The following is a 25,000-nucleotide window of genomic DNA, read 5'->3' as shown; positions in this document are numbered from 1 at the left end:
AGATATACACGCTACTGTTTTAAATGTAGGACATTAATAAAATTAAATGAAATTAAAAATGAAAATTATTATTCAAGAAATTAATAAATAAAAAAATAAATAAAATAAAATAATTAAATTTAAAAATATTATTATTATTATTATTATTATTATTATTATTATTATTACAGATACAAGCTACACGCTACTGTTTTAAATGAAATTGAATTAAAAAATAAATTAAAAATAAAATAGTATAATTAATATAATTAATTAATATAATAAATAATAATATAATTAATATAATATAATATAATATAATATAATATAATATAATATAATATAATATAATATATAATATAATATAATATAATATAATATAATATAATATAATATAATATAATATAATATAATATAATATAATATAATTAATATAATATAATATAATATAATATAATTAATATAATATAATTTATAAATAAATAAAATAAAAAAAATAAAAAAAATAAATACAATTAATTAATAAAATAAATAAAAAATAAATAAATTATTATTATTATTATTACAGATACAATCTACACGCTACTGGTTTAAACTAAATGGAATAAAAAAATAAAAAAAAATAAAATAAAATAAAATAAAATAAAATAAAATAAATAAAATAAAATAAAATAAAATAAAATAAAATAAAATAAAATAAAATAAAATAAAATAAAATAAAATAAAATAAAATAAAATAAAATAAAATAAAATAAAATAAAATAAAATAAAATAAAATAAAATAAAATAAAATAAAATAAAATAAAATAAAATAAAATAAAATAAAATAAAATAAAATAAAATAAAATAAAATAAAATAATTAATATAATATAATATTTGAATAAAAAAATAAAAAAATAAATAAATACAATTAAAAATAAATGTAAATAAAATAAAAAAATGAATAATATAATATAATATATTTAATAAATAAATAAAAAATAATAATAAATAAAGTAAAGTAAAGTAAATTATTATTCTTATTACAGATTCAAGCTATTAAAAATAAAATAAATAATTAAATAAAATTAAATAAAAATATATATATATTATTATTCTTATTACAGATACAAGCTACACGCTACTGTTTTAAATGTAATGGAATTAATAAATAAAATAAAATAATAATATAAAATAAATAAAAAAATAGTATTCTTATTACAGATACAAAATAAAATAATAAAATTGTATTTCTGTAATGATAAAAAATGTATTTATTTATTCTTTTTTTTTTCATTTAATCTAAATCAGTAATGTGTAGCTTATATTTTTGCAATAATAATAATAATGTTTTATTTATGTATTTATTTTAATTAATACTTTTTTGGAGGGGGGGGGGGGGGTACACCAATTACCACACTTTTGTTATTTGACAGTTTGGTTATGTTTTACTGTTGTTGTTTTTCTTCCAGAATAGCTTTTTAAAAGCCCAAACACAGCCAGGTCACATGCTGTTTACACGCGTGTGCTGTGAACATTATGCAAACGTGCACTTCACGTGTCGGCTTCCACTGTAAATGGAAGCTGTGGAGAATAAAATTATAAAAACACATGAAATTAATTAAATGTCAGTGCCAAAAGTTGTGTTTGTGTTGGCTTCGTCTACATTTATTCCTTCAGATGAAGCTTTTATCCAAAGCAACTGACAAAGGATAATATCTGCAGAACACAATGCCAGGTTTCATGCTTGATTTAGATCAGATCCTCTGTTAAATGAGCTGATAATCACTATTGTCTCCTGTAAAGATGATTCATAATTCATATACTGTTATTGAACTGAACCGAATAAACATATATCTCAATAGAGCCAGGGGGTTATTATGGTTAAACGAAAATCTATCATATGATAGCATGTAAAAGAGGTGGAATGATAGCACTTTTAAAACGATTTCTACACATTAATCTAGGAATGACACTGTCAAAACTGTTGAATAAATGGCGCAGCTATAACTCTATTATAATTAGAGTGTGACGCTACAGCTGTCAAAATAAAAGATTAAAATAACAAATGCATTATGGGATACTCTTCAATGCCATAAACAGATCAGTGATAAGATATTGAAGGTATTATTGTTGCATTCTTCAGTATCCTCTGTCTGTGTGTGTGTGTGTGTGTGTGTGTGTGTGATCTGACCTGGATCGGGTCGGAGGACTGCTGTGTTCCCATGCTTCCCTGTATTATAAATCATCTCCAGAGAGGCATCAACTCTCTCCTGTTTCAGTCCTGACGGAGCCGCGCCTCCTCTCACACTGCTGTGTCACACACACAATGGCTTTCTCCTGTTTTATCTCCTCTGTATTATTGCTCATGATATTCTGGGCCTAATGAGGTCGCAGAGAATGGAGAGAGAGAAAAAGAAAAGATCTCCCAGCGGCCAAACACACAAACACACTCGCACAGGTGCAGGTATATAAGTGCAAGTCGTCTGGGCATCACAGATTTTTTCCACACACACACTGAGGAAGAGGAAGATGCTGCATCACTGGAACATGGTGGGTCTTGCTTTCTGTCTCACGTCTTGTCTGATTGCTGTTTATTGCTAGAAAGCGTCTTTTTCTGTATTATTCATTTGACTTTATATAATTGTAAAATGAGCTAATGAGTACGTTTATCAGTGCTCACATTCGCTCAAACTGTAAATCAACAGCTTGCAACCAAACATCCTTTACTCTTAAATACTTCAAAACTTTTTTGTCTTTGAAGAACTATTTTCGAAACTGAACCTTCATCTTTGAAGGCCCTATTTTAACGGTGCAGGTGCCCTTAGAATCCACTTGTAGTTTAGCGACGGGAAAAATGGTCGGCGTGTGGTCAATAAGGGTTGTCTCTAGTCTTTTAACGAGTCATGGGTGTGTTTTGGGCATAACGTGCAATAAACCAATCAGAGTCTCATCTCCCTTTCCCTTTAAAAGCCAATTGCGCTCGTGCCATGGCGGATTCGCTGTTTACATGTAGGAATATAGGCACAAATGCCATGATTGGTTAAATAAGTAGCCAATTTAATTCGTCATTACTGCAAATAGGTCATTCTGACACATGCAATGACTATCCATTATGTAGGCATTTTTATCTTTATGTACACAATAATAATCTTTTACATTTTAATCCTTTTATTTTTAATATTTAAAAATGTTTGTGTTGTTCCTGTGTGTGTAATAAGCAGAGTGTATGTGTGTTGTGCACCCGCCTTAGTATTTCTGTCTTATTTCCAGTCCAAATATGTAAAAATTCTTACAATTCTTAGCATTTACTGAGTCTTGTTTTTGGGGGAAAATAACTCAAAATTAGTTTTTGCTTAAAGGGTTAGTTCACCCAAAAATGTAAATTCTGTCATTAATTACTCACCCTCATGTGGTTGGACACCCGTCAGACCTCTGTTCATCTTCAGACACAAATGAAGATATTTTAGTGTAAATCTGATGCTCTGAAAGGCCTCCATTGGCTCAATGGCACTTTACACTCTCAAGACCCTTAAAAGACACTAAAGACGTCGTTACAAAGTCCATCTCACTACAGTGGTTCTACAATAACTTTATGAATCGGCGAGAATAGTTTTTGAGCGCAAAAAAACCCTAAATAACGACTTGTATAGTGATGACGATTTCAAAACACGGCCTCATGAAGCTTCGAAGTGTTATGAATGAGTCGATTCAGCAGTTTGAATCGCCAAATTTCAGCAGTTTGACACGCGATCCGAATCATGATTCGACTCACTGATTCATAACGCTTCGAAGCTTCATGAGGCCGTGTTTTGAAATCGTCATCACTATATAAGTCGTTATTTAGGGTTTTTTTGCGCACAAAAACTATTGTTGCCGATTCATAAAGTTATTGTAGAGCCACTGTAGTGAGATGGACTTTGTATCGACGTCTTTAGTGTCTTTTAAGGGTCTTGAGAGTGTAAAGTGCCATTGAGCCAATGGAGGCCTTTCAGAGTCATCAGATTTACACTAAAATATCTTCATTTGTGTCTGAAGATGAACGGAGGTCTGACGGGTGTCCAAGGACATGAGGGTAAGTAATTAATGACAGAATTTTCATTTTTGGGTGAACTAACCCTTTAAAATGCGCATAATCTGCCAATGGTGTAAGATATATATTCTTGTTTTCTGTTTGAATTAAGATTTTTTTTTTTACCCCATTGGCAGATTATGCTTATTTTAAGCAAAAACTCACTTAACTTCCCCAAAACAAGACAATCATTTTTACTTGTCTATTTAGACTGGAAACAAGACAGAAATACTAAGTTACTATTACTAACACGGCCTTTAAATAAAACTAAAAATACTGCGCTGTTGGCCAATGGCGCAGTCGTTTTAAGTTCCTCAAAATAGCAACACGCCAACAATGCGCCTGAACACACCTGGTTATCAGACGATACGCCCATGGGCGAACAGATGCGCCAGTGCATTTGCTATTTAAACAACGTGGAGCTGGACGTGAACATGACAACTGCGTTGGGCTGAAACTAGTAAAAAAAACACTTGCGTCGCAGCCCTACCACCACTTAAATTAAATATTCTTGACTTGTTATTGTAAGGCATGTTTTAAACTAGATTTAACTCTATATGTTTTGTCTACAGGACGTGAGGAGCGTTGTTGGGGTGTTGGTTTGTCTGTCTTTCGGACACTCTGCTTTCATTCCTGACTTCCGTGCTACAGAGTTAGGATTAATGCCTACTGACAACATTACGCTGGCGTCCCCATTCTCACCGGCAGGAGCGGAGCCTGATTTATCCTATTGTCAGATGATTCTGGATGCTCCGGTTCCACCCACAGCGGACCAGGTTCCCTGGTACTGCATCTGTTCCGCTTGCTCCGGAAACAGAGGCCAGAAGGGAGACCGAGGCGACCGCGGACTGCCTGGTAGGAACGCAAAAACACTGCATTTTCTCAGTTGGTGTAATATCAAGGGTTTTACTAACCGAATTCGCTTCTCACAGGAGTTCCTGGTCATCCAGGTCCAAGAGGTCTCAGTGGGCTTCCCGGCCGTCCAGGATTCACAGGACATCCTGGCATAAAGGGTGAGACTCATACTGTGCATTTTACTTCAGTATGAATGTGTGTGTATCAGTGTTGATGAAGATAGTTTGCTTCTTGCTTTCCACGGAAACGATTAGTTAGCTAGTTATTATCCAACACTTGTGTTCATTTAAGATAATTGTGTCAACTGTGGTAGTAATGTAATTCCCTCACAGGTGAGAAAGGTGATGTGGGAGATAAGGGTAACGTTGGTCCGGCTGGAGTTTCAGGGCCGAAGGGAGACAGGGGTTTCAAAGGTCAGTGAAACTTCACTAATGTTTTAACAGTCACACAATGTCTATCACAGGCTCTGGTGACCATGTTTGCATACGTGCTTCTCAGGTGATAAGGGTGACCGTGGTCTGGATGGTCCTGCGGGAGATCAGGGTCCAAAGGGAGAAGACGGTCAGTGCCCGGAAACCTGTGAGGCCGTACAAGGGGCGGATGGTGCACCGGGTCTTCCTGGCCCTGTAGGTGCACGTGGGTTACCTGGTCTGAATGGAGACCCTGGTCCCAAAGGACTGAAGGGCGATCCAGGTTTGGCGGGCGTACCTGGCATTCCAGGTGCAGAGGGAGCGAAGGGTGACCAAGGTCTAGAGGGCCTGTGCAATTGTACCGATGGGGCTCCAGGAGCACCGGGTCAAAAGGGTGATATGGGTGAAAAGGGAAGCATGGGTTCGATAGGGCCGCAGGGTCTGAATGGAACAACAGGACCTAAAGGTAATCAGGGAGATATGGGATATCCAGGCATCCCTGGACCTTGCTCACCTACCGTGCATTCTGCTTTCTCTGTCGCTTTAATCACCTCCTTTCCTGCACCGAACCGTCCAGTGCCTTTCAAACGCGTCATCTACAACTCAAACCAGAACTACAACCCTGACAATGGCGTCTACACCGCCCCTGTTAACGGAACCTACGTGTTTAGCTACAATCTGCAGGTGTCCAGCCGTATGCTAAAGGTGGGACTCTTCCTCAACTTTGAGGCCATAGCGAGGACAACTACGCCAGTGGAAATGAACACCGCCTCTCAGCAGGTGGTGCTGGGTCTGAGTCAGGGTGACTGGGTGTGGGTGCAGGTGAAAGACAGCACCACTAACGGCATGTACACCGGCACCGAAGCCAGCAGCTTATTCAGTGGGTATCTGTTGTACCCAGACAAATGTGACGACATGTTTGGAAGAGATTTTAACGTTCCGACAGAGTTCCCAGAGAGAGACCTCAGCTGGTCTCCAAATGAGGAAATATCCACATCTGCACCCTAAACTCTTAAACTCCTACCCCTACATTCTAAGCCAGCACCTAAATGTTTATCTACAGCCTAGACCAGGGGTAGATATCTCTGCTTCTGGAGGGCTACCACTCTGCAGAGTTTAGATCCAACCCGAACTGAACGTACCTGAACCAGTTGTGTTCTGGTGCAGTAGGGTTGGAACTAAAGTCTGCAGAAAGGCACCCCCCTCCAGGAGCAGGGTTGGCAACCCGTGGCCTAGACTCACACCCTTAACTCTTAATCTACACCCTAAACTCTTAACCTACACCCAAACATTCTAAACCTTTAACTACACTAGACCAACCAACATTCAAACCTCAACTTTTACCTACTCCTTAGACCTGCGCCCTGATCTATTAACCTACAGCCAAAAACTGTCATACAATACAAACTAAATTCCCAAACCTACACCCAACCATCTAAACCTAAACATTTATCTACTCCCTAGACCTAAAACCAACATACTAAACTTTCACCCAAACACAGTGAGCTAATTCACTGTGAAAAGTTATTTAACGCTTTGGAGTACAGGAGGATATTGCAGAATGGCTTGCTTCCCACAAATGAAAAGTTGTTACCTAAAGATGAATGATCAGATGTTATTGTTCAACAAGCCCCTGCCCAAATTGCAAAAGTAACTATCATAGGCCAGTAAGAGCTGTGCAAGAGGCTGCAGTTTTTAGTGCCCTTGTTAGAGCGCCCGCCCTCCACGCCGGAGACCACGGTTCGAATCCCACTCGGAGCGGGTAGAGTAGGACCGTTTACATTTGGTGCCGTGACCCGGATGGGAGTGAGGTTTAGGGGGGTGAGTGTTGCTATCGTAGGCCAGTAAGAGCTGGGTAAACCTCAATCTCCTGATCTCAAGAGGCTCTCTAGCGACTGACACTAGAGGCTGCGGTCATTAGCCTACTTTTTAAAGCGCCCACCCCCCACGCCGGAGACCACGGTTCGAATCCCGCTCAGAACGGGTCAAATAGGACCATGCGTGCCCTGGATAAGAGGGATGTTTAAGGGGGTGAGTGTAACTGTCATTGGCCAGTAAGAGCTGTGTAATCCTCACACCCCTGATCTCAAGAGACGCTCTAGCGACTGATTCTAAGGGCTGCGGTCCTTAGCCTCCTTGTTAAAGTGCCCACCCCCCACGCCGGAGACCACGGTTTGAATCCCGCTCAGAGCGGGTTGAGTAGGACTGGTTACACAAAGACAACCAAGAAGTGGCTTGAGAACAAGTCCATCAGGCTCATATTTTGGCCCGGTTAGAGTCAAGATTTGAACCCTATAGTGAATATTTGAACTGTTTGAAGCCTTTGAGTGGAACAACACTGACTGTTCTTCCTGTAAAAAGGCAAGTTTACCCAAACGGCTTAAACATTTAAAGAAAACAAAGAGGAAGGCTATTCCGTGTAAAGTTACTATTTACAGTATTTGCGCATTTCTTGCCAATTTCCTGACCAGTGATTTGTGCTTAAAATGGTTAAGACCATTAAAAGACCCCTACATTTTTGGCTTGGCCCATTTTTTTGGTACATCCAACATTCTAAACCCATTTTTTTTATCTACTCCCTTAACCTACACCCAACATTTTAAACCTTCACCCGAACTTCTAACTATACCCCTACACCTACACCCAACATTCTAAACCTTCACCCAAACTTCTAACTACACCCCTACACCTACACCCAACATTCTAAACCTTCACCCGAACTTCTAACTACACCCCTACACCTACACCCTACGTTCTAGACCCACACCCTAAACTCCTAACCAAATGATTTTGTCCTCTAATAAGCCAAACCCCTAGCATGTCTATAATATTCTACATGACTCTATTTTAATACCACTTTACGTAGTTTGTATCTAGTAGAACCTTCGGCTGAAAGAAGAGCCTTCTCTTTCTCATGTATGAAATGAATTAGTCCAGGTGGATGTCTTGATTGACTTGATTAACTGTATTGTGCCTCCATCAATAGCTGTATTGTACCTCCCGTGTAGATCAGTCCGGAGGTTGCTCCCTTGACAGATACATTGCAGATGGATGTTTGTAAAGAACGTAAAATGAGCTCCAATCAGCTGTTGTATCATCCTCCCAGCTATTCAGTGGACACACACTGAGGATAAGAGCAAAAATGGGAATGAGAACAGGAGAGATGGGAGGGCCGGTGCATGTTTGCGTGTCTCAGAATAGGTGAGCGGAGAGAAGAGAGGTGTTGTCTTACACAATAGAAGTGTTAAACACCTGTTAGTGAGAGAAAGAGTCTCTTTATGTAGGGCTTATATCTTTTGAGTTTGGATTATTCAAACACACAACAATATGATGGGGAACCTGTTACGGGGTTGCCTTTACACGTTGGGGCCGAGGGACAGGGGGCCCACCCATAGAAATGTTGTCTGGGACGCTGTGAATTTTAGCAACGAACCTGCAACAATATGACAATAAAAACAATGATGTTCATACTCATGTTCTGTGTATTGATTACCCTTGTATCTCCAATAAATTTTAAACTATTAATCCAACTCCTCATTTTTGTTTGTGTTTTTTACTTGCTGTATATCCATGACCAGTGAACATTTTTATTGATATATTTAAGTTAGCAATTTTCAAATACAACAGTGTGTTGTATGGGATGATGCCATATTAAGCCTTGCCTTGGTTCCCTCAACAAAAACTAGAATTTTTCGGTGCACTGAGATTCAGACAAATACTTCAATATTGATTTAAAATTTTGAAAAAAAAGCTGGAATACTTTGCAAGTATAAACACAACACGGCTGTAAAAGCAGACCGATGAGTTTAAATGAGTGAATGTTCAAAGGGGGCAGATTATGAAAAATTTACTTTTAAATAGTTTTTGAACATATTTATGTGTCCGCAGTGTGTGTACACAACCACCCTATTGTGGTAAAAATCCATCCACTCCATTTGTTATTTTCCCCATATATCTGAAACTGTCTATAAATGAGCAGCTCATTTGCATTTAAAGATACATGCACAAAAACTACCACTCAAAAATGTGCACTTACAACATGGTATAATAAATTATCTGTGGGGTATTTTGAGCTGAAACTTCACAGACACATTCTGGGGACACCTGAGACTTATACACTATATTGCCAAAAGTATTGGGACGCTCCTCCAAATCACTGAGTTCAGGTGTTCAATCACTTCATGGCCACAGGTGTGTAAATCAAGCACTAGGCTTGCAGACGCTTCTACACACATTAGTGAAAGAATGTGTCGTGAATTCAAGCGTGGTGCCTGATCAGTGGCCACCTGTGCAATAAGTCCATTCGGGACATTTCCTCAATACTAAATATTCCACGCTCAACTGTTAGTGGTGTTATAACAAAGTGGAAGCAATTGGGAACAACAGCAACTAAGCCACAAAGTGAAATCACAGAGCGGGGTCAGCGCATGCTGAGGGTCACAGTGCGGAGACCAACTTTCTGCAGAGACAATAGAGACCAAATCCAAATCCAAACTTCAGTGGCCTTCAGATGAGCTCAAGAACAGTATGTAGAGCTTCATGGGATGGGTTTCCATGGCCGAGAAAGCTCATCCAAGCCTTACATCACCAAGTGCAATGTCGTAATGGGAAGTTCTGATCATTTTACTAACTCAGATCTTTGAATCTCGTTCATCAAAATGAACAAATCTTTTTTCGAGTCATTTCGTTCATTTCAGCAGAATATAATTAAAATGTTGCATGTTAATAACCAAATTCCCCAACATATCAACTTACGCAACGTTGATCACATTCAGAATAAGAAACAAAATGCGATGAAAGGACAAGGCCAAATTATGAGCAAACCAAAATTATTAATTCCTTACATATCTGGGTCTTCATTCAGGCTATGCAGTCAGTTTACCTCACCTCCCGATCTAGTCGTTCGTTCATCCTGTGACTACAGTCTGTAGTTCACGTCTCAAGTCATCACGTGACAGCCACATAAGCTGAGCTATGCAGTCAGTACCTGATACAGAATTGATAAGTTTATCTCTCCAGTCTAGGGTTCGAGTTGTTCGTTCTTTTGTCATGTATGTTGTTATTGTAGGTATCTTTGCTTTAAGTGATTTTCCCCATAAAAAAAATAAACCATTAAATATTGGACAATGGAACTTTCCATTATTTTATGAGTTATGATGCTTGATGTTACAAACTGGTATTTGTTATTGTATTATTATTACACAGGTTTTGTGGCACAAACAGTACTTTGTCATTCTTCTATTTATTTACCTTTAGCATTTAATGAATAGGAAATTTCGCACATTCACAAGAAATGGCTTACTTCTGCATTGAAAAATAAGGTATGAAACATAGCGACTAGCCTTGCTTCAACTGTCTACATAGGTGGCAGATGCTAACGGTCTAATCAGATTCAATGATCTATGCTAAGCTATGCTAAAAGTGCTACCGCCAGGCCCAGAGATCGGCTGAATGGATTCGAAAACGGTAAAACTCAACTGTTTAACTCTAGGGGAGTTGGAAAATGAGCCTATTTTCAAAAAAAGTGGCGTGTTCCTTTAAGCGACTGATTTAAAAAACACTCTAGTAAGCAACTCCGCGCTCCTCAGACCTGATGTTAGTATGTTGCTAAGCTAAAAACAACATTCAAATAAGCACTAGGACACATAACACCACATTTTAATCTGATTTAAACATGTCAGTACTCTGCAGTTTTATTCATCAATTGCTGCCATAAGAATGTGGGCTAAGCATTAATGTCTAGCAGTTGAACACACAAAGCAAGAGTACAATTGTACGTTAACTGTACATTACGTTAATTGAACTAATGTTACAAGACTTATACCACAAGTTATACGTCACAGGGCTTTAGTAACAGTTCTGTAATGATGGCTTCATTAAAAACGTCCAGTCTTTTTCTCTTTTGGTATAGAGATCATGCTGTTTGCTGTCACAAATAGTTTTATTTCAAAGCATTTACAGAGTAAATAACAACAGAATTTAACCAATTGCTATGTAATACATCCATTTCTGACAAATAAACCAAATCATGTACTGCATATCAGTTTATCCTTATGGAAAGCTCTAGATTTATAATTTTAGTATTCTAAGAAGCAGCTTTTAAACTAAGTTCACACTTGGAAAAAGTTTTATTTTAGGTGAACTGCTTTATTTGGATGGTTCTAAAACATTGTGTGCATCAAAATGCAAATGTTAAGCGACGGTGATCAATTTAACTGTTAAAAAAAGGTTTTCAATTTTTTATGCCAAATAAATAAATCTGTAAATAGTTTCTCACAGCAAAATCCCCACCAGAACTGACTCCAGCCACATTCTTAAGTTTTAAGTGAGAATTAACAGGTTTAGATGTTGATTTTTAACTGTTTACTTTAGTTGGGCAGTTTGACTCTTGGCTTTTTATGTGAGTTTGTGGTCTTTGAAGCAGTGTTTACCAAAACACAATTTGTTGCACAGAAAACCAGAAATAAAGATGATCAGATGGTTTAGTCTTCACCATCAGCTTGTGGCAGGGGCGTGGCCAGTGAGCCGGAAGAGCCAACATATGTCACGATGACCAACAATGTCCAATAGGAAAATTCAACTGCAGTAGCCACCGTTCAACCTTAAGAGGCTGCAGCACTCGTTTTTACACCATATATTGTAGAATTAAAAAAACGTTATGCCCAAATGTCAAAACATTTACTCGAATCAATGAACAGCATTAATAAAGCCCCATTCTTGCAGATCATCAACTAAAAAAAGTTGTTTTATGGTTTAGTTACCCTTTAATAACAAATAACTACTTTTGGTCATTGATCAGATTAGAGAATTGTTCTCCTCTATATGATGCTGAAAACTAAATCATCTTTGTTTCTGGCTTTCTTTGCAACAAATTATGTGTTTTGGTAAACACTGTTACAAAGACTGCCCAAACAAAATGAAACACTGATCACCATAATGGTGTCCAAAAGTTTTCAGTTAAACATCAACATCTAAACCTGTTAATTCTCACTAAGAACTTCTGTAATTTCATCTAAGGCTGTGGCTGAAGTCAGTTGTAGTTATTGTGTTTCTCTGTCCTTCAGTGATTCTGCTCATTATCATCAGGTGTTCATCACTAATGGTCAATCGTCACTTAATTCATCTCATTAACTTTAACACTGCTTAACACCCTGTAGTGTGGACACATTTGTACACTGAGGAGTGTTAATTTAACACCTGGGATTTTGCTGTGTATGAAGCACCTCCATATAGAACCTTTTCATTTAAGAGTGTATATAATTTCTATTATAAATTCAGCCAGTTTGTTTTTCTTACCTGGCTTAAATGTTCTTGCATTAAAACACACATCATCTACACAATCTCAACAGACATCCACTAATGCTTATGAATCTTTATACGCACGATTCTGCCAGCACAAAACACTTATAAATGTGTCATCCGCGGAGAAGGCTCTCAAGGCTCAGCCGGAGATTCGTCATCATCGCCGATGATTCCTTTCAGATATGAGCGTTTAAACTCCTCGAACACCAGGTCAGTTGTGTCTTCACTAAACACACACACAAGTAAGCGTTAAAATCGCACAAAGAGACACAAGAAACTCAATCAATTTAAAAGGCCGATAGAATTGCAGATCCAGAGATGATGAGGAACACTAAATCACAAAACGGGAACAAAGGTGTTTTATGTCAACGACACACACACCCTTGTTTTGATGTCATAATACGGTTTCTATTGAACGGTAACAACAGATTTACTCAAAGAACGATGCTAAACTGGGGCTCTACACAAGAGACGGGATCGCATTTAGATTCGACACTGATATCAGCAATATAACTTCCCCTTCCCAGAGCCAGCGCGGATCGTTTATCATCTCAAGAGTGTGCGTGTTGTTGGGAAGTGAAAACCACATTGTGCAACAAACACATGGAATCAGAGACACAAGGACTCTATATGAAGGGTTTTATATTACAGCACATATAGTATAAGCGGTGTTGAATATACACCCTGATAATGGACTATTGCAATGGAAAACACACTGAAATTCTTACCTCTCTTTAGGAGGAGGAGAACAGGGAGGAAATAAAGCATTCAGTTATTATCAAGGCAAGTCATATGCTTATATAATGCTTTACACATCAGTATAAATATATACAGTAATGCATGGAAGTTAATATGGGAGCTTCTGTATATGGTCGTTTAGCCATTAGTCCTTACTTCTGGTTATTCATTACTGATGTAGTTAGGTAAATTGCTCCATAGTATTGCTGTATGTGCATTTAACAAATTGAGTTTTTAGAAACTGAGGGATATTTTGCAATCATTATCAAAAATGTCCATGCATATTTGTCAGTCGTGCATAAACTAAACGGGTAAGAAACAAGAACAATTTCTGCACTCAATAACAAAAATGATGGCATAGGTTATTATTAACTTTTTTTAAAACTTTTATTAACTTGCATCAATTTAAATAGGTCATATTAAAACCATAATTTTAATAATCAGTGGATTCCAATAGGACTATTACAGAAATCTTACTTGTTTCTTACTGGTTAAATGTATTTATGACTATCACATTAAGTTTATTAGTTCTTTGTGTATGTTAAAACTGTGTAATCCAAATGCATGGAAATGTTATATGCATTCATGCATTTATATATACATTTAAATACATATATACTCACACACACACACACACACATTTATTTATTATGTATGCATACATTTATTGATACATTTATTGATATATACATAAATTAAATGTATATTTTATGCATGCATGCATACACACATACATATACACAATATTAGGCATAACATTATAACCTTCCTAATATTGTGTTGGTTCCCCTTTTGCTGCCAAAACAGCCCTGACCTGTCGAGGCATGGACTCCACTAGACCCCTGAAGGTGTGCTGTGGTATCTAAGATGTTAGCAGCAGATCCTTTAAGTCCTGTAAGTTGCGAGGTGGGGCCTCCATGGATCGGACTTGTTTGTTCGGCACATCCCACAGATGCTCGATTGGATTGAGATCTGGGGAATTTGGAGGTCAAGTCAACACCTCACAGGTCAGCCTTTGCTCCCCACGAGCATCAATGAGCCTCGGCCGCCCATGACCCTGTCGCCGGTTCTGTTCCTTCCTTGGAGCACTTTTGATAGAGACTGACCACTGCAGACCGGGAACACCCACAAGAGCTGCAGTTCTGGAGATGCTCAGATCACAATCTGGCCCTTGTCAAACTCGCTCAAATCCTTACGCTTGCCCATTTGTCCTGCTTCTAACACATCAACTCTGAGGACAAAATGTTCACTTGCTGCCTAATATATCCCACCCACTCATCAGAGATCATCAGTGTTATTCCCTTCACCGGTCATAATGTTATGCCTGATCGGTGTATTATTTATTTATTTTTTGTCAATGTGATCAGCTCACCTGGATCCGGTTTGGGATGCATGAGTTTGAAGGGAACCTCCACGGCAACCTCACTGAAACACACACGATGACACCTTACACACTTACACACTCTGAAAGTGGAGATAATTCTACACCAATCAAAACTCACCTGGATCCAACGAGGCTGTGAGAGAGCAGAAATAAAGCCATTATAGCAAAGCCTGTCCTCAACACTCAGATATTAGTCAGGTATGGACACTGAACCTAAACTCACCCCGCTGCATTACACTTCACCACCACCCTATAGGCCACCAGCATGCCCAGAATCTCCTTCAAAACGTCATCCTTCACGCTGAAGAGAACAGAAAGATAAAGAGCATTAGGACCCCTTCAGATTATCCCCGTATAGATGCCGACCGATCCGCACTCACATGCTAGAGGAGGCCAGGTTAGTGTCCTCATGCTTCAGTTTTCCATCCACAGCGAGACCATGTCTCTCACGGTTACTGGCCAGTAGAGGACAGAGGCTGTACGTCTTCTTCAGACTGGTGCCAGCGGGCACAGTGTCCCTGAAACACAACAGTGTCATCTTCATACAATGATGACAAATACACATGACAGAGGCATAGCACACTTCCTGTGACAACATAAACACAAGACCAATGTTACAAAATAATGATAAATGTGTAACTCAAAAAAGTAACACTCTGACAGTGACATCATCAAGACTCCATTCTGACAGTGAAATCATCAAGACTCCATTCTGACAGTGACATCATCAAGACTCCGTTCTGACAGTGACATCATCAAGACTCCATTCTGACAGTGACATCATAAAGACTCCATTCTGACAGTGACATCATCAAGACTCCGTTCTGACAGTGACATCATCAAGACTCCATTCTGACAGTGACATCATAAAGACTCCATTCTGACAGTGACATCATCAAGACTCCATTCTGACAGTGACATCATCAAGACTCCGTTCTGACAGTGACATCATAAAGACTCCATTCTCACAGTGACATCATAAAGACTCTACTCTGTCAGAATGGAGTCTTTATGATGTCACTGTCAGAGTGGAGTCTTTATGATGTCACTGTCAGAATGGAGTGTTTATGATGTCACTGTCAGAATGGAGTCTTTATGATGTCACTGTCAGAGTGGAGTCTTTATGATGTCACTGTCAGAGTGGAGTCTTTATGATGTCACTGTCAGAATGGAGTCTTTATGATGTCACTGTCAGTGACATCATAAAGACTCCACTCTGACAGTGACATCATCAAGACTCCATTCTGACAGACATCATAAACACTCCATTCTCACAGTGACATAAAAAAGACTCCATTCTGACAGTGACATCATAAACACTCCATTCTGACAGTGACATCATAAAGACTCCACTCTGACATCATAAAGACTCCATTCTGACAGTGACATCATAAAGACTCCACTCTGACAGTGACATCATAAAGACTCCATTCTGACAGTGACATCATAAAGACTCCACTCTGACAGTGACATCATAAAGACTCCACTCTGACAGTGACATCATAAACACTCCATTCTGACAGTGACATCATAAAGACTCCACTCTGACAGTGACATAAAAAAGACTCCATTCTGACAGTGACATCATAAACACTCCATTCTGACAGTGACATCATAAAGACTCCACTCTGACAGTGACATCATAAAGACTCCATTCTGACAGTGACATCATAAAGACTCCACTCTGACAGTGACATCATAAAGACTCCATTCTGACAGTGACATCATAAAGACTCCACTCTGACAGTGACATCATAAAGACTCCACTCTGACAGTGACATCATAAAGACTCCATTCTGACAGTGACATCATAAAGACTCCATTCTGACAGTGACATCATAAAGACTCCATTCTGACAGTGACATCATAAAGACTCCACTCTGACAGTGACATCATAAAGACTCCATTCTGACAGTGACATCATAAAGACTCCATTCTGATAGTGACATCATAAAGACTCCATTCTGACAGTGACATCATAAAGACTCCACTCTGACAGTGACATCATAAAGACTCCACTCTGACAGTGACATCATAAAGACTCCATTCTGACAGTGACATCATAAAGACTCCATTCTGACAGTGACATCATAAAGACTCCATTCTGACAGTGACATCATAAAGACTCCATTCTGACAGTGACATCATAAACACTCCATTCTGACAGTGACATCATAAAGACTCCGCTCTGACAGTGACATCATAAAGACTCCATTCTGACAGTGACATCATAAAGACTCCATTCTGACAGTGACATCATAAAGACTCCACTCTGACAGTGACATCATAAAGACTCCATTCTGACAGTGACATCATAAAGACTCCATTCTGACAGTGACATCATAAAGACTCCATTCTGACAGTGACATCATAAAGACTCCATTCTGACAGTGACATCATAAAGACTCCACTCTGACAGTGACATCATAACACTCCATTCTGACAGTGACATCATAAAGACTCCATTCTGAGAGTGACATCATAAAGACTCCATTCTGACAGTATCATAAAGACTCCATTCTGACAGTGACATCATCAAGACTCCATTCTGACAGTGACATCATAAACACTCCATTCTGACAGTGACATCATAAAGACTCCATTCTGACAGTGACATCATAAATACTCCATTCTGACAGTGCATGTTTGGTATCATTGGACTCGGCAGGGATTCAGGAATCTAAGTATATGACCCCCATGTAAATAAGTCGACCACACCCAGAGGTATAAGCATGTGAATATTTGATTTTACCACTAGGTTGTGCTGGCTCGAAACTTTTCAGGCTCATTCAGGGCATTGTGCCGATGACCCACACCGAGTTTCGTAACGAAACACTAATGTGTTCATTAAATACAACATTTTACCACAAAATTCAAAATGGCTGGTTTAGAAAGCCGTTCAAAAGTTACAAGCAAAAACAGCCATTTTTCGTATCTCCAGACCAGTTGGTGGCGCTGTGCCGAAACACAGCATGTATCCTCAGGTCATACTTGTGATTATATGTACCAAGTTTGGTCAGAATACGACAAAGTGTTGCGGAGATACAGCCTTATGTCTATTTTCGCAAGCGCTACATAAAATTTGTTTGCATGTTATACGAAAAAAGTTTGATGAATCAACTTGAAATCCCTAACTTTTTGTTGGCATTGTCTGAAGATGATCTGGTTACATTTTCGTGCAAATCGGATAAACCGTCTAGGGAGTTTTTGGCGGGAAAATTTGGCAGGAAAATCAGCACTACAGAAAATGAGCCAACAAATCGGATTAATTTTGTTTCCAGCCCTTACGGTTCACGTAAGTGCAACTTTGGCCAGTTGGTGGCGCTAGAGGGATTGGGTTAGAGACTTCAAAATTGCTGTGATGACAGTTCAGACTGTCCTCTATCAGTGTGCCAAATTTCACAACTTTTTACCATATGCTTCTATGGGATTCCAGAGCGGAAGAAACTGAAACAGAATAATAATAGGAATGACAATGTATAAACCTACAGTACATTTGATTCAATACTGAGGATATGGAACAGCTTTACTGCGTTTTGCGTGTTTTAATGCTTGAACTACGAAGTGTTTTTTTCTAAGGAGTACTTCAATCAGTCACCTCAGAATGCAGAGAATGTGTGTTTGTACTCACATGGTTTCCTCAAAGGCCACAGGACTGATGTATTTGTCATTGGAGTAAAGCACCACATTAGTGATCTGCTCCACTGTGACACAGAGAAACACACTCTGTAAACACACTAAAACACACGTTTACACCCGTTTAAAGTGACGGATGTGTTTGTGTACCTGAGACTGACACGTCCTTCACATTCCTGTTGGAGCTGTTGTCGATGTCCACGCTGACGTTGATGTCCTCTCCGTGGTAGTATGTCTGTAACATCGCAGAATGGAATTGATTCATTAATGTTTGGACATGGATTATGTGTTTATGGTTGCAGTCGCTGAGCTCCCACCTCTTTCTCCAGACTGACACGCATATGCAGCGGTTTATCAGACATCACAAACTCACAGGTGGTCTCGCTCGACGGGGCCGCGCCGCCTTTATCTGGAGCATACTGGATCTTTCTGATGGCCAACCGGACCGAGCTCCTGCAGAAAGAGAGAGAGAGAGAGAGAGGCGAGTTTAGAGTAGAGAGTTGGAGTCTTGTTCTTGAGGTTTTGGTCTCAGGACCACATGATCATGGTCTGGGTGGTTTGATGGAGTATTTCTGTGCCAAATAAACAGAATAAATCTAATAAAACTAAAGACTCTTCGGAGATATGAAGGGTGCATAACTACTCTATAGATACTCAAGATTAACATGAGACTGGCAGAAACTGTGTGTTTAAAATAGACTTATAGGACCGGGTCTGGGCCTCGAGGTGTCTTGTTCTGGTCTGGTTTTGTACTTTTAGGGGGTCTTTTGTTGGTCTGGCGTTTGTGACTTTTCTCACCTCTTTTGGACTTTTTCATCTTGATTTTCTGCAGAGAACGCCTTCACCTCAAACTCCACTGTACAGCGCTGCACAAACACATACACAACGTTTAATCCAATTTATTAAACAAATACATTTCAAACCAAGCATGTTATAGTTAAACTAAAACTATAAACAAACTTTCATTACTTGGAATTTGACGCTTCAAATAAAGATTGTGTTACATGGTTAAACCAGTTGGTGGCGAAAAGTGACTGTAAAAAAATATATTTGACACTGAATCATTCATTCAAGAGATTTGTTCAAAAATGCTGATTCATCCAGTAATGAAACAAGTGAAGTCTTTATGAGTGAGTCATTGAATCATTCATTCAAGAGATTTGCTCAAAAACGCTGATTCATCCAGTAATGAAACAAGTGAAGTCTTTATGAGTGAGTCATTGAATCATTCATTCAAGAGATTTGCTCAAAAACGCTGATTCATCCAGTAATAAAACAAGTGAAGTCTTTATGAGTGAGTCATTGAATCATTCATTCAAGAGATTCATTCAAAAACACTGATTCATCCAGTATTGAAACAAGTGAAGTCTTTATGAGTGAGTCATTGAATAATTCATTCAAGAGATTTGTTCAAAAACGCTGATTCAGCCAGTAATGAAACAAGTGAAGTCTTTATGAGAGAATCATTGAATCATTCATTCATTCAAAAGATTCATTCAAAAACACTAATTCATCCAGTAATGAAACAAGTGAAGTCCTTATGAGTGAGTCATTGAATCATTCATTCAAGAGATTTGTTCAAAAACGTTGAATTTTTCCAGTAATGAAACAAGTGAAGTCTTTATGAGTGAGTCATTGAATCATTCATTCATTCAAAAGATTCATTCAAAAACACTAATTCATCCAGTAATGAAACAAGTGAAGTCTTTATGAGTGAGTCATTTAATCATACATTCATTCAAGAGATTCATTCAAAAACACTGATTCATTTACATTTTTACATTTAGTCATTTAGCAGACGCTTTTATCCAAAGCGACTTACAAATGGGGGATTCATCCAGTAATGAAACAAGTGAAGTCTTTGAATGAGTCATTGAATCATTCAATCGAGAGATTTGTTCAAAAACGCTGATTCATCCAGTAATGAAACAAGTGAAGTCTTTGAATGAGTCATTGAATCATTCACTCAAGAGATTTGTTCAAAAACGCTGATTCATCCAGTAATGAAACAAGTTAAGTCTTTATGAGCGAGTCAATGAATCATTCATTCAAGAGATCAGTTCAAAAACACTGATTCATCCAGTAATGAAACAAGTGAAGTCTTTATGAGCGAGTCAATGAATCATTCATTCAAGAGATCTGTTCAAAAACACTGATTCATCCAGTATTGAAACAAGTGAAGTCTTTATGAGTGAGTCATTGAATCATTCATTCAAGAGATTTGTTCAAAAACACTGATTCATCCAGTAATGAAACAAGTGAAGTCTTTATGAGTGAGTCATTGAATCATTCATTCAAGAGATCTGTTCAAAAACACTGATCATCCAGTAATGAAACAAGTGAAGTCTTTATGAGTGAGTCATTGAATCATTCATTCAAGAGATTTGTTCAAAATAGGTTATTCATCCAGTAATGAAACAAGTGAAGTCTTTATGAGTGAGTCATTGAATCTTTCATTCAAGAGATTTGTTCAAAAACGCTGATTCATCCAGTAATGAAACAAGTGAAGTCTTTATGAGCGAGTCAATGAATCATTCATTCAAGAGATCTGTTCAAAAACACTGATCATCCAGTAATGAAACAAGTGAAGTCTTTATGAGTGAGTCATTGAATCATTCATTCAAGAGATTTGTTCAAAATAGGTTATTCATCCAGTAATGAAACAAGTGAAGTCTTTATGAGTGAGTCATTGAATCTTTCATTCAAGAGATTTGTTCAAAAACGCTGATTCATCCAGTAATGAAACAAGTGAAGTCTTTATGAGTGAGTCTTTGAATCGTTCATGCAAGAGATTTGTTCAAAAACGCTGATTCATCCAGTAATGAAACAAGTGAAGTCTTTATGAGTGAGTCTTTGAATCGTTCATGCAAGAGATTTGTTCAAAAACGCTGAATGCTTGTGGTTATGATGTTTTACCTTCCCTGGGTCAGTCGGCGCCGGCTGCAGAGCTACAGAACACGGCAGGTTATCTGGGAACTGAGAGAAAACACATGCACCGCAGTTTCAGAAATCACAACATATTCACCCACACAAAACCACTTAAAGTGCCCCTATTGTGCTCTTTAGGATATGACCTTTCATGCAGTGTGTAATCGAGCCGTTTGTGAATGTGAAAGATCTGCAAAGTCTCAGAGATGCAGGATAAATGGAGTTATTGTCTCCTAAAAGAAAGAACCGATTCTGAACTGAAACGAGTCTCACTTCCTGCTGAACCTATGTAATAATGTAACTAATTTACATAATGCCAGCCTGTGAAAAGAGAAAATTAACGTGTTTTATGACCTTGGATGCATGTAAACCTGTTGTAGGACAAAATTAGGAGCCTTTAAAATAGCATAATGGGGCACTTAGTTCACTTTTAAATAAACTTTCGTTGATAATTCACTCACCCCCATGTCATCCAAGATGTCAATGTCTTTCTTTCTGCAGTCGAAAATAAATTAAGGTTTTGGATGAAAATATTCCAGGGTTTTTCTCCATATAATGGACTTCAATGGGCCCCAAACGGTTCAAGGTCCAAATGACAGTTTCAGTGCAGCTTCAAAGGGCTTTAAACGACACCAGATGAAGAATAAGAGTCTTATCTAGACAAACCATCAGCTTCTGCGAGAAACCCAGCAGTATTTATGCTATTATTTTACCTCTTATCAGATGAACGTGATCATCTCTGAGCTCCGCCATAACTTCCGCTAAGTGAGGTCAAATACGAGCGTGGTCATAGATATATCGATCGTAGATGCCTCATTCTACTGATCCGTGCAGGCGCTAATGAGGCATCTACTATCGATATATCTATGACCACGCTCGTATTTTGACCTCACTTAGCGGAAGTTATGGCTGAGCTCAGAGATGATCACGTTCATCTGATAAGAGGTAAAATAATAGCATAAATACTGCTGGGTTTCTCTCAGAAACTGATGGTTTGTCTAGATAAGACCCTTATTCATCATCTGGTGTCGTTTAAAGCCCTTTGAAGCTGCACTGAAAATGTCATTTAGACCTTGAAACGTTTGGAGCCCATTGAAGTCCATTATATGGAGAAAAATCCTGGAATATTTTCATCCAAAATCTTAATTTCTTTTCGACTGCAGAAAGAAAGACATGGACATCTTGGATGACATGGGGGTGAGTAAATTATCAGCGAAAGTTTATTTAAAAGTGAACTAATCCTTTAAAGCAAAAGTCTTGTTGTGCTGTTTGTTCGACCTCGAAGAAGAAGGGATACGCGTTGTCTCCGAGCTTGCGCAGGATCTTGTCCTGCACTTTGGTGTGGACGCTGCGCTCCTTGTCCTGGAGCGGAGGATAGACCTGCCGTGTGCACAGGAAGATATCCCTGCGGAACGCAATTCCCATGACGTCCATATCGTCCCGACCGTAGCGGAACGTACAGGACAGCATGATGTAGACTAGACGAGACACACACACATGCAGCAGATGAAGCATCCACATGTGTTACATAGGCTCAACACACACACACACACACAGCTCAACACTGCCATCTGTCTCACCCTTCTTTCCTTTCACCTGCTCGGGGTCGATCAGCACAACTCCATCTGACACACCACAGAAAGAGACAGAGACACATCAGTTATTGACAGCCACTCAGATACTGTTACAGTTTTTATTTTTTTATCTATATATTTTTCATTTAAATTTTGGTTAAAGTTTTAGAAATACTTTATTTAATTTTCTTTGTTTTTATTTATTCTATTTGTATTTATGCATTTTTTACTTTTTTATTTATTTTATTTGTATTATTTTTTTAATTATTATAAACTCACTTTAAAGAAATTTAAATTTAAAATAAAATTTAAATAAAAAAATAAAAATGACAAACAAATTCAGTACAATTTTCACATAAATGAAAATGAAAACAAAAAATATAAAAATAAAAAAACTATTCAAAATATTAATAAAACCTATATAGACATATTTAAAAAACAAAACAAAACAAATGACAAACAACAAATTTACTATCTAGTTTTTAATTCATTTTTATTTATTAACGCAACCCAACCGCTAGGTTAACACAACCCAGCCGCTGGGTTAAAACAACCCAATCGCTGGGTTGAGAAAAAAAAACAATCTCTGGATTAAAACAACCCAATCGCTGGGTTAAAACAACTCAACCCGACCACTGGGTTAACACAACCCAACCGCTGGGTTAAAAAAAAACAAATCTCTGGATTAAAACAACCCAATTGCTGGGTTAAAACAACTCAACCTGACCACTGGGTTAACACAACCCAACCGCTGGGTTAAAACAACCCAACCGCTGGGTTAAAACAACTCAACCCGACCTCTGGGTTAACACAACCCAACCGCTGGGTTAAAAAAAAACAAATCTCTGGATTAAAACAACCCAATTGCTGGGTTAAAACAACTCAACCTGACCACTGGGTTAACACAACCCAACCGCTGGGTTAAAACAACCCAACCGCTGGGTTAAAACAACTCAACCCGACCTCTGGGTTAACACAACCCAACCGCTGGGTTAAAACAACTCAACCCAACCGCTGGGTTAAAAAAAAAACAAATCTCTGGATTAAAACAACCCAATTGCTGGGTTAAAACAACTCAACCTGACCACTGGGTTAACACAACCCCAATCGTTGGGTTAAAAAAACAAATCTCTGGATTAAAACAACCCAATCTCTGGATTAAATTGGTTGTCTGAAAATTGATTGTCATGTGTTCATAAGGTAACTTCATTTTACAATGTCCGTTACACATTTTGCATGTAGTTACTATAGTAATAACAGTAAATTATGCATATACACTAATCCTAAACACTAATTATATAGTGAGTACATGCAGTTCATTCATATTATTATGCACTTAATTGTATAATTACACTGTAACAATGACACCTTTAAATAACGTGTAACCATAATGCATTATAACTGTGGTTGCAATTATTCATGAGGTCATAGAATGCATTACACGGCATAATTAATGTATTAATAATGTATTATATATAAAGGCTGTAAGTAAAGAGTAACTGAAGTTTCTAAAGTCCAGAATGGTGAACCCTGACCTGGTTACATTTGACCAATAGAGGATCCAAACGGCACAGATTGACCTTCACACACACACACACACACACACACACTTAAACATTGTGCAGAAACGCCTGGTGTGTCTGTTGATTTGCATATGAGCTGTGATTGGCTGCTGAACTCACCAACAGGATCAACAAAGTCGCAGTGGTCCACGAAATCCCGTTTGCCCATGTAAACGCCAACCTATGACATCACACACAGTTAACTAACACACAATCATCAGGTCACACTAACAACACACACACACACACACACACACACACAAAGAGGAAGAGCAGGGCAGGAGGACACTCACAGATTTGTCTCTGGAGAGTTTCTTGTAGATGACGTGTTTGGGACTCATTCTGTCTCCTACAGCAGAAACAACGATGATCAATAAACACTCGCTAATATTCATTATTTTCTAAATAGTACAATTGTAATATTATAAATCAATTCAGTCCTCTCAAGTTTCCAAACTGATGGCTGTTGGTTTCAAGAGGGTTCTTTAGACTACTGATTGTGTATCTGTAATCACACACTCATTCATACACACACACACACACACACACAAACACACGATCCTGCCTCATCGACACGGCA

The 25,000-nt window shown here is 38.2% G+C and overlaps 2 protein-coding genes across 4 annotated transcripts in view; one reads left to right on the top strand and one right to left on the bottom strand.

Moving 5' to 3' along the window:
- Positions 1-6,304, top strand: part of LOC307130412 (uncharacterized protein) — a gene marked incomplete at both ends in the record, with an annotated part of 10,417 nt that extends 4,113 nt beyond the window's left edge. The window contains 4 exons of the mRNA XM_079823376.1: positions 4,604-4,886; positions 4,964-5,044; positions 5,219-5,299; positions 5,385-6,304. Of these exons, the coding sequence (XP_079679502.1) occupies positions 4,604-4,886; positions 4,964-5,044; positions 5,219-5,299; positions 5,385-6,304 (1,365 nt within the window). The remainder of the gene's footprint in view (positions 1-4,603; positions 4,887-4,963; positions 5,045-5,218; positions 5,300-5,384) is intronic.
- Positions 6,305-10,417: 4,113 nt separating this feature from the next.
- sagb (S-antigen; retina and pineal gland (arrestin) b) overlaps positions 10,418-25,000 on the bottom strand; it is a 19,551-nt gene continuing 4,968 nt past the window's right edge. Inside the window, exons 2-15 of one of the 3 annotated variants that reach the window (XM_079822873.1) lie at positions 24,714-24,769; positions 24,541-24,601; positions 22,865-22,909; positions 22,563-22,762; positions 21,273-21,332; positions 19,155-19,222; positions 18,674-18,809; positions 18,507-18,591; positions 18,352-18,424; positions 15,101-15,238; positions 14,944-15,021; positions 14,839-14,853; positions 14,709-14,761; positions 10,937-12,824 (exon numbers count right to left, since the gene is read on the bottom strand). In XM_079822873.1, coding sequence (XP_079678999.1) covers positions 12,775-12,824; positions 14,709-14,761; positions 14,839-14,853; positions 14,944-15,021; positions 15,101-15,238; positions 18,352-18,424; positions 18,507-18,591; positions 18,674-18,809; positions 19,155-19,222; positions 21,273-21,332; positions 22,563-22,762; positions 22,865-22,909; positions 24,541-24,601; positions 24,714-24,761 — 1,110 coding nt within the window. In that variant the 5' untranslated portion in view covers positions 24,762-24,769 and the 3' untranslated portion in view covers positions 10,937-12,774. Of the gene's footprint in view, positions 12,825-14,708; positions 14,783-14,838; positions 14,854-14,943; positions 15,022-15,100; positions 15,239-18,351; positions 18,425-18,506; positions 18,592-18,673; positions 18,810-19,154; positions 19,223-21,272; positions 21,333-22,562; positions 22,763-22,864; positions 22,910-24,540; positions 24,602-24,713; positions 24,808-25,000 lie in introns of those variants that run through there. The other 2 variants (XM_079822871.1, XM_079822872.1) reach the window with 2 other exon arrangements.

Source organism: Gobio gobio (genome assembly GCF_949357685.1).
Source record: "Gobio gobio genome assembly, chromosome: 8".
Lineage (NCBI taxonomy): Eukaryota > Metazoa > Chordata > Actinopteri > Cypriniformes > Gobionidae > Gobio > Gobio gobio.
The sequence above is the reverse complement of the archived record's forward strand: the minus strand, read 5'-3'. Positions and strand labels throughout refer to the sequence as shown.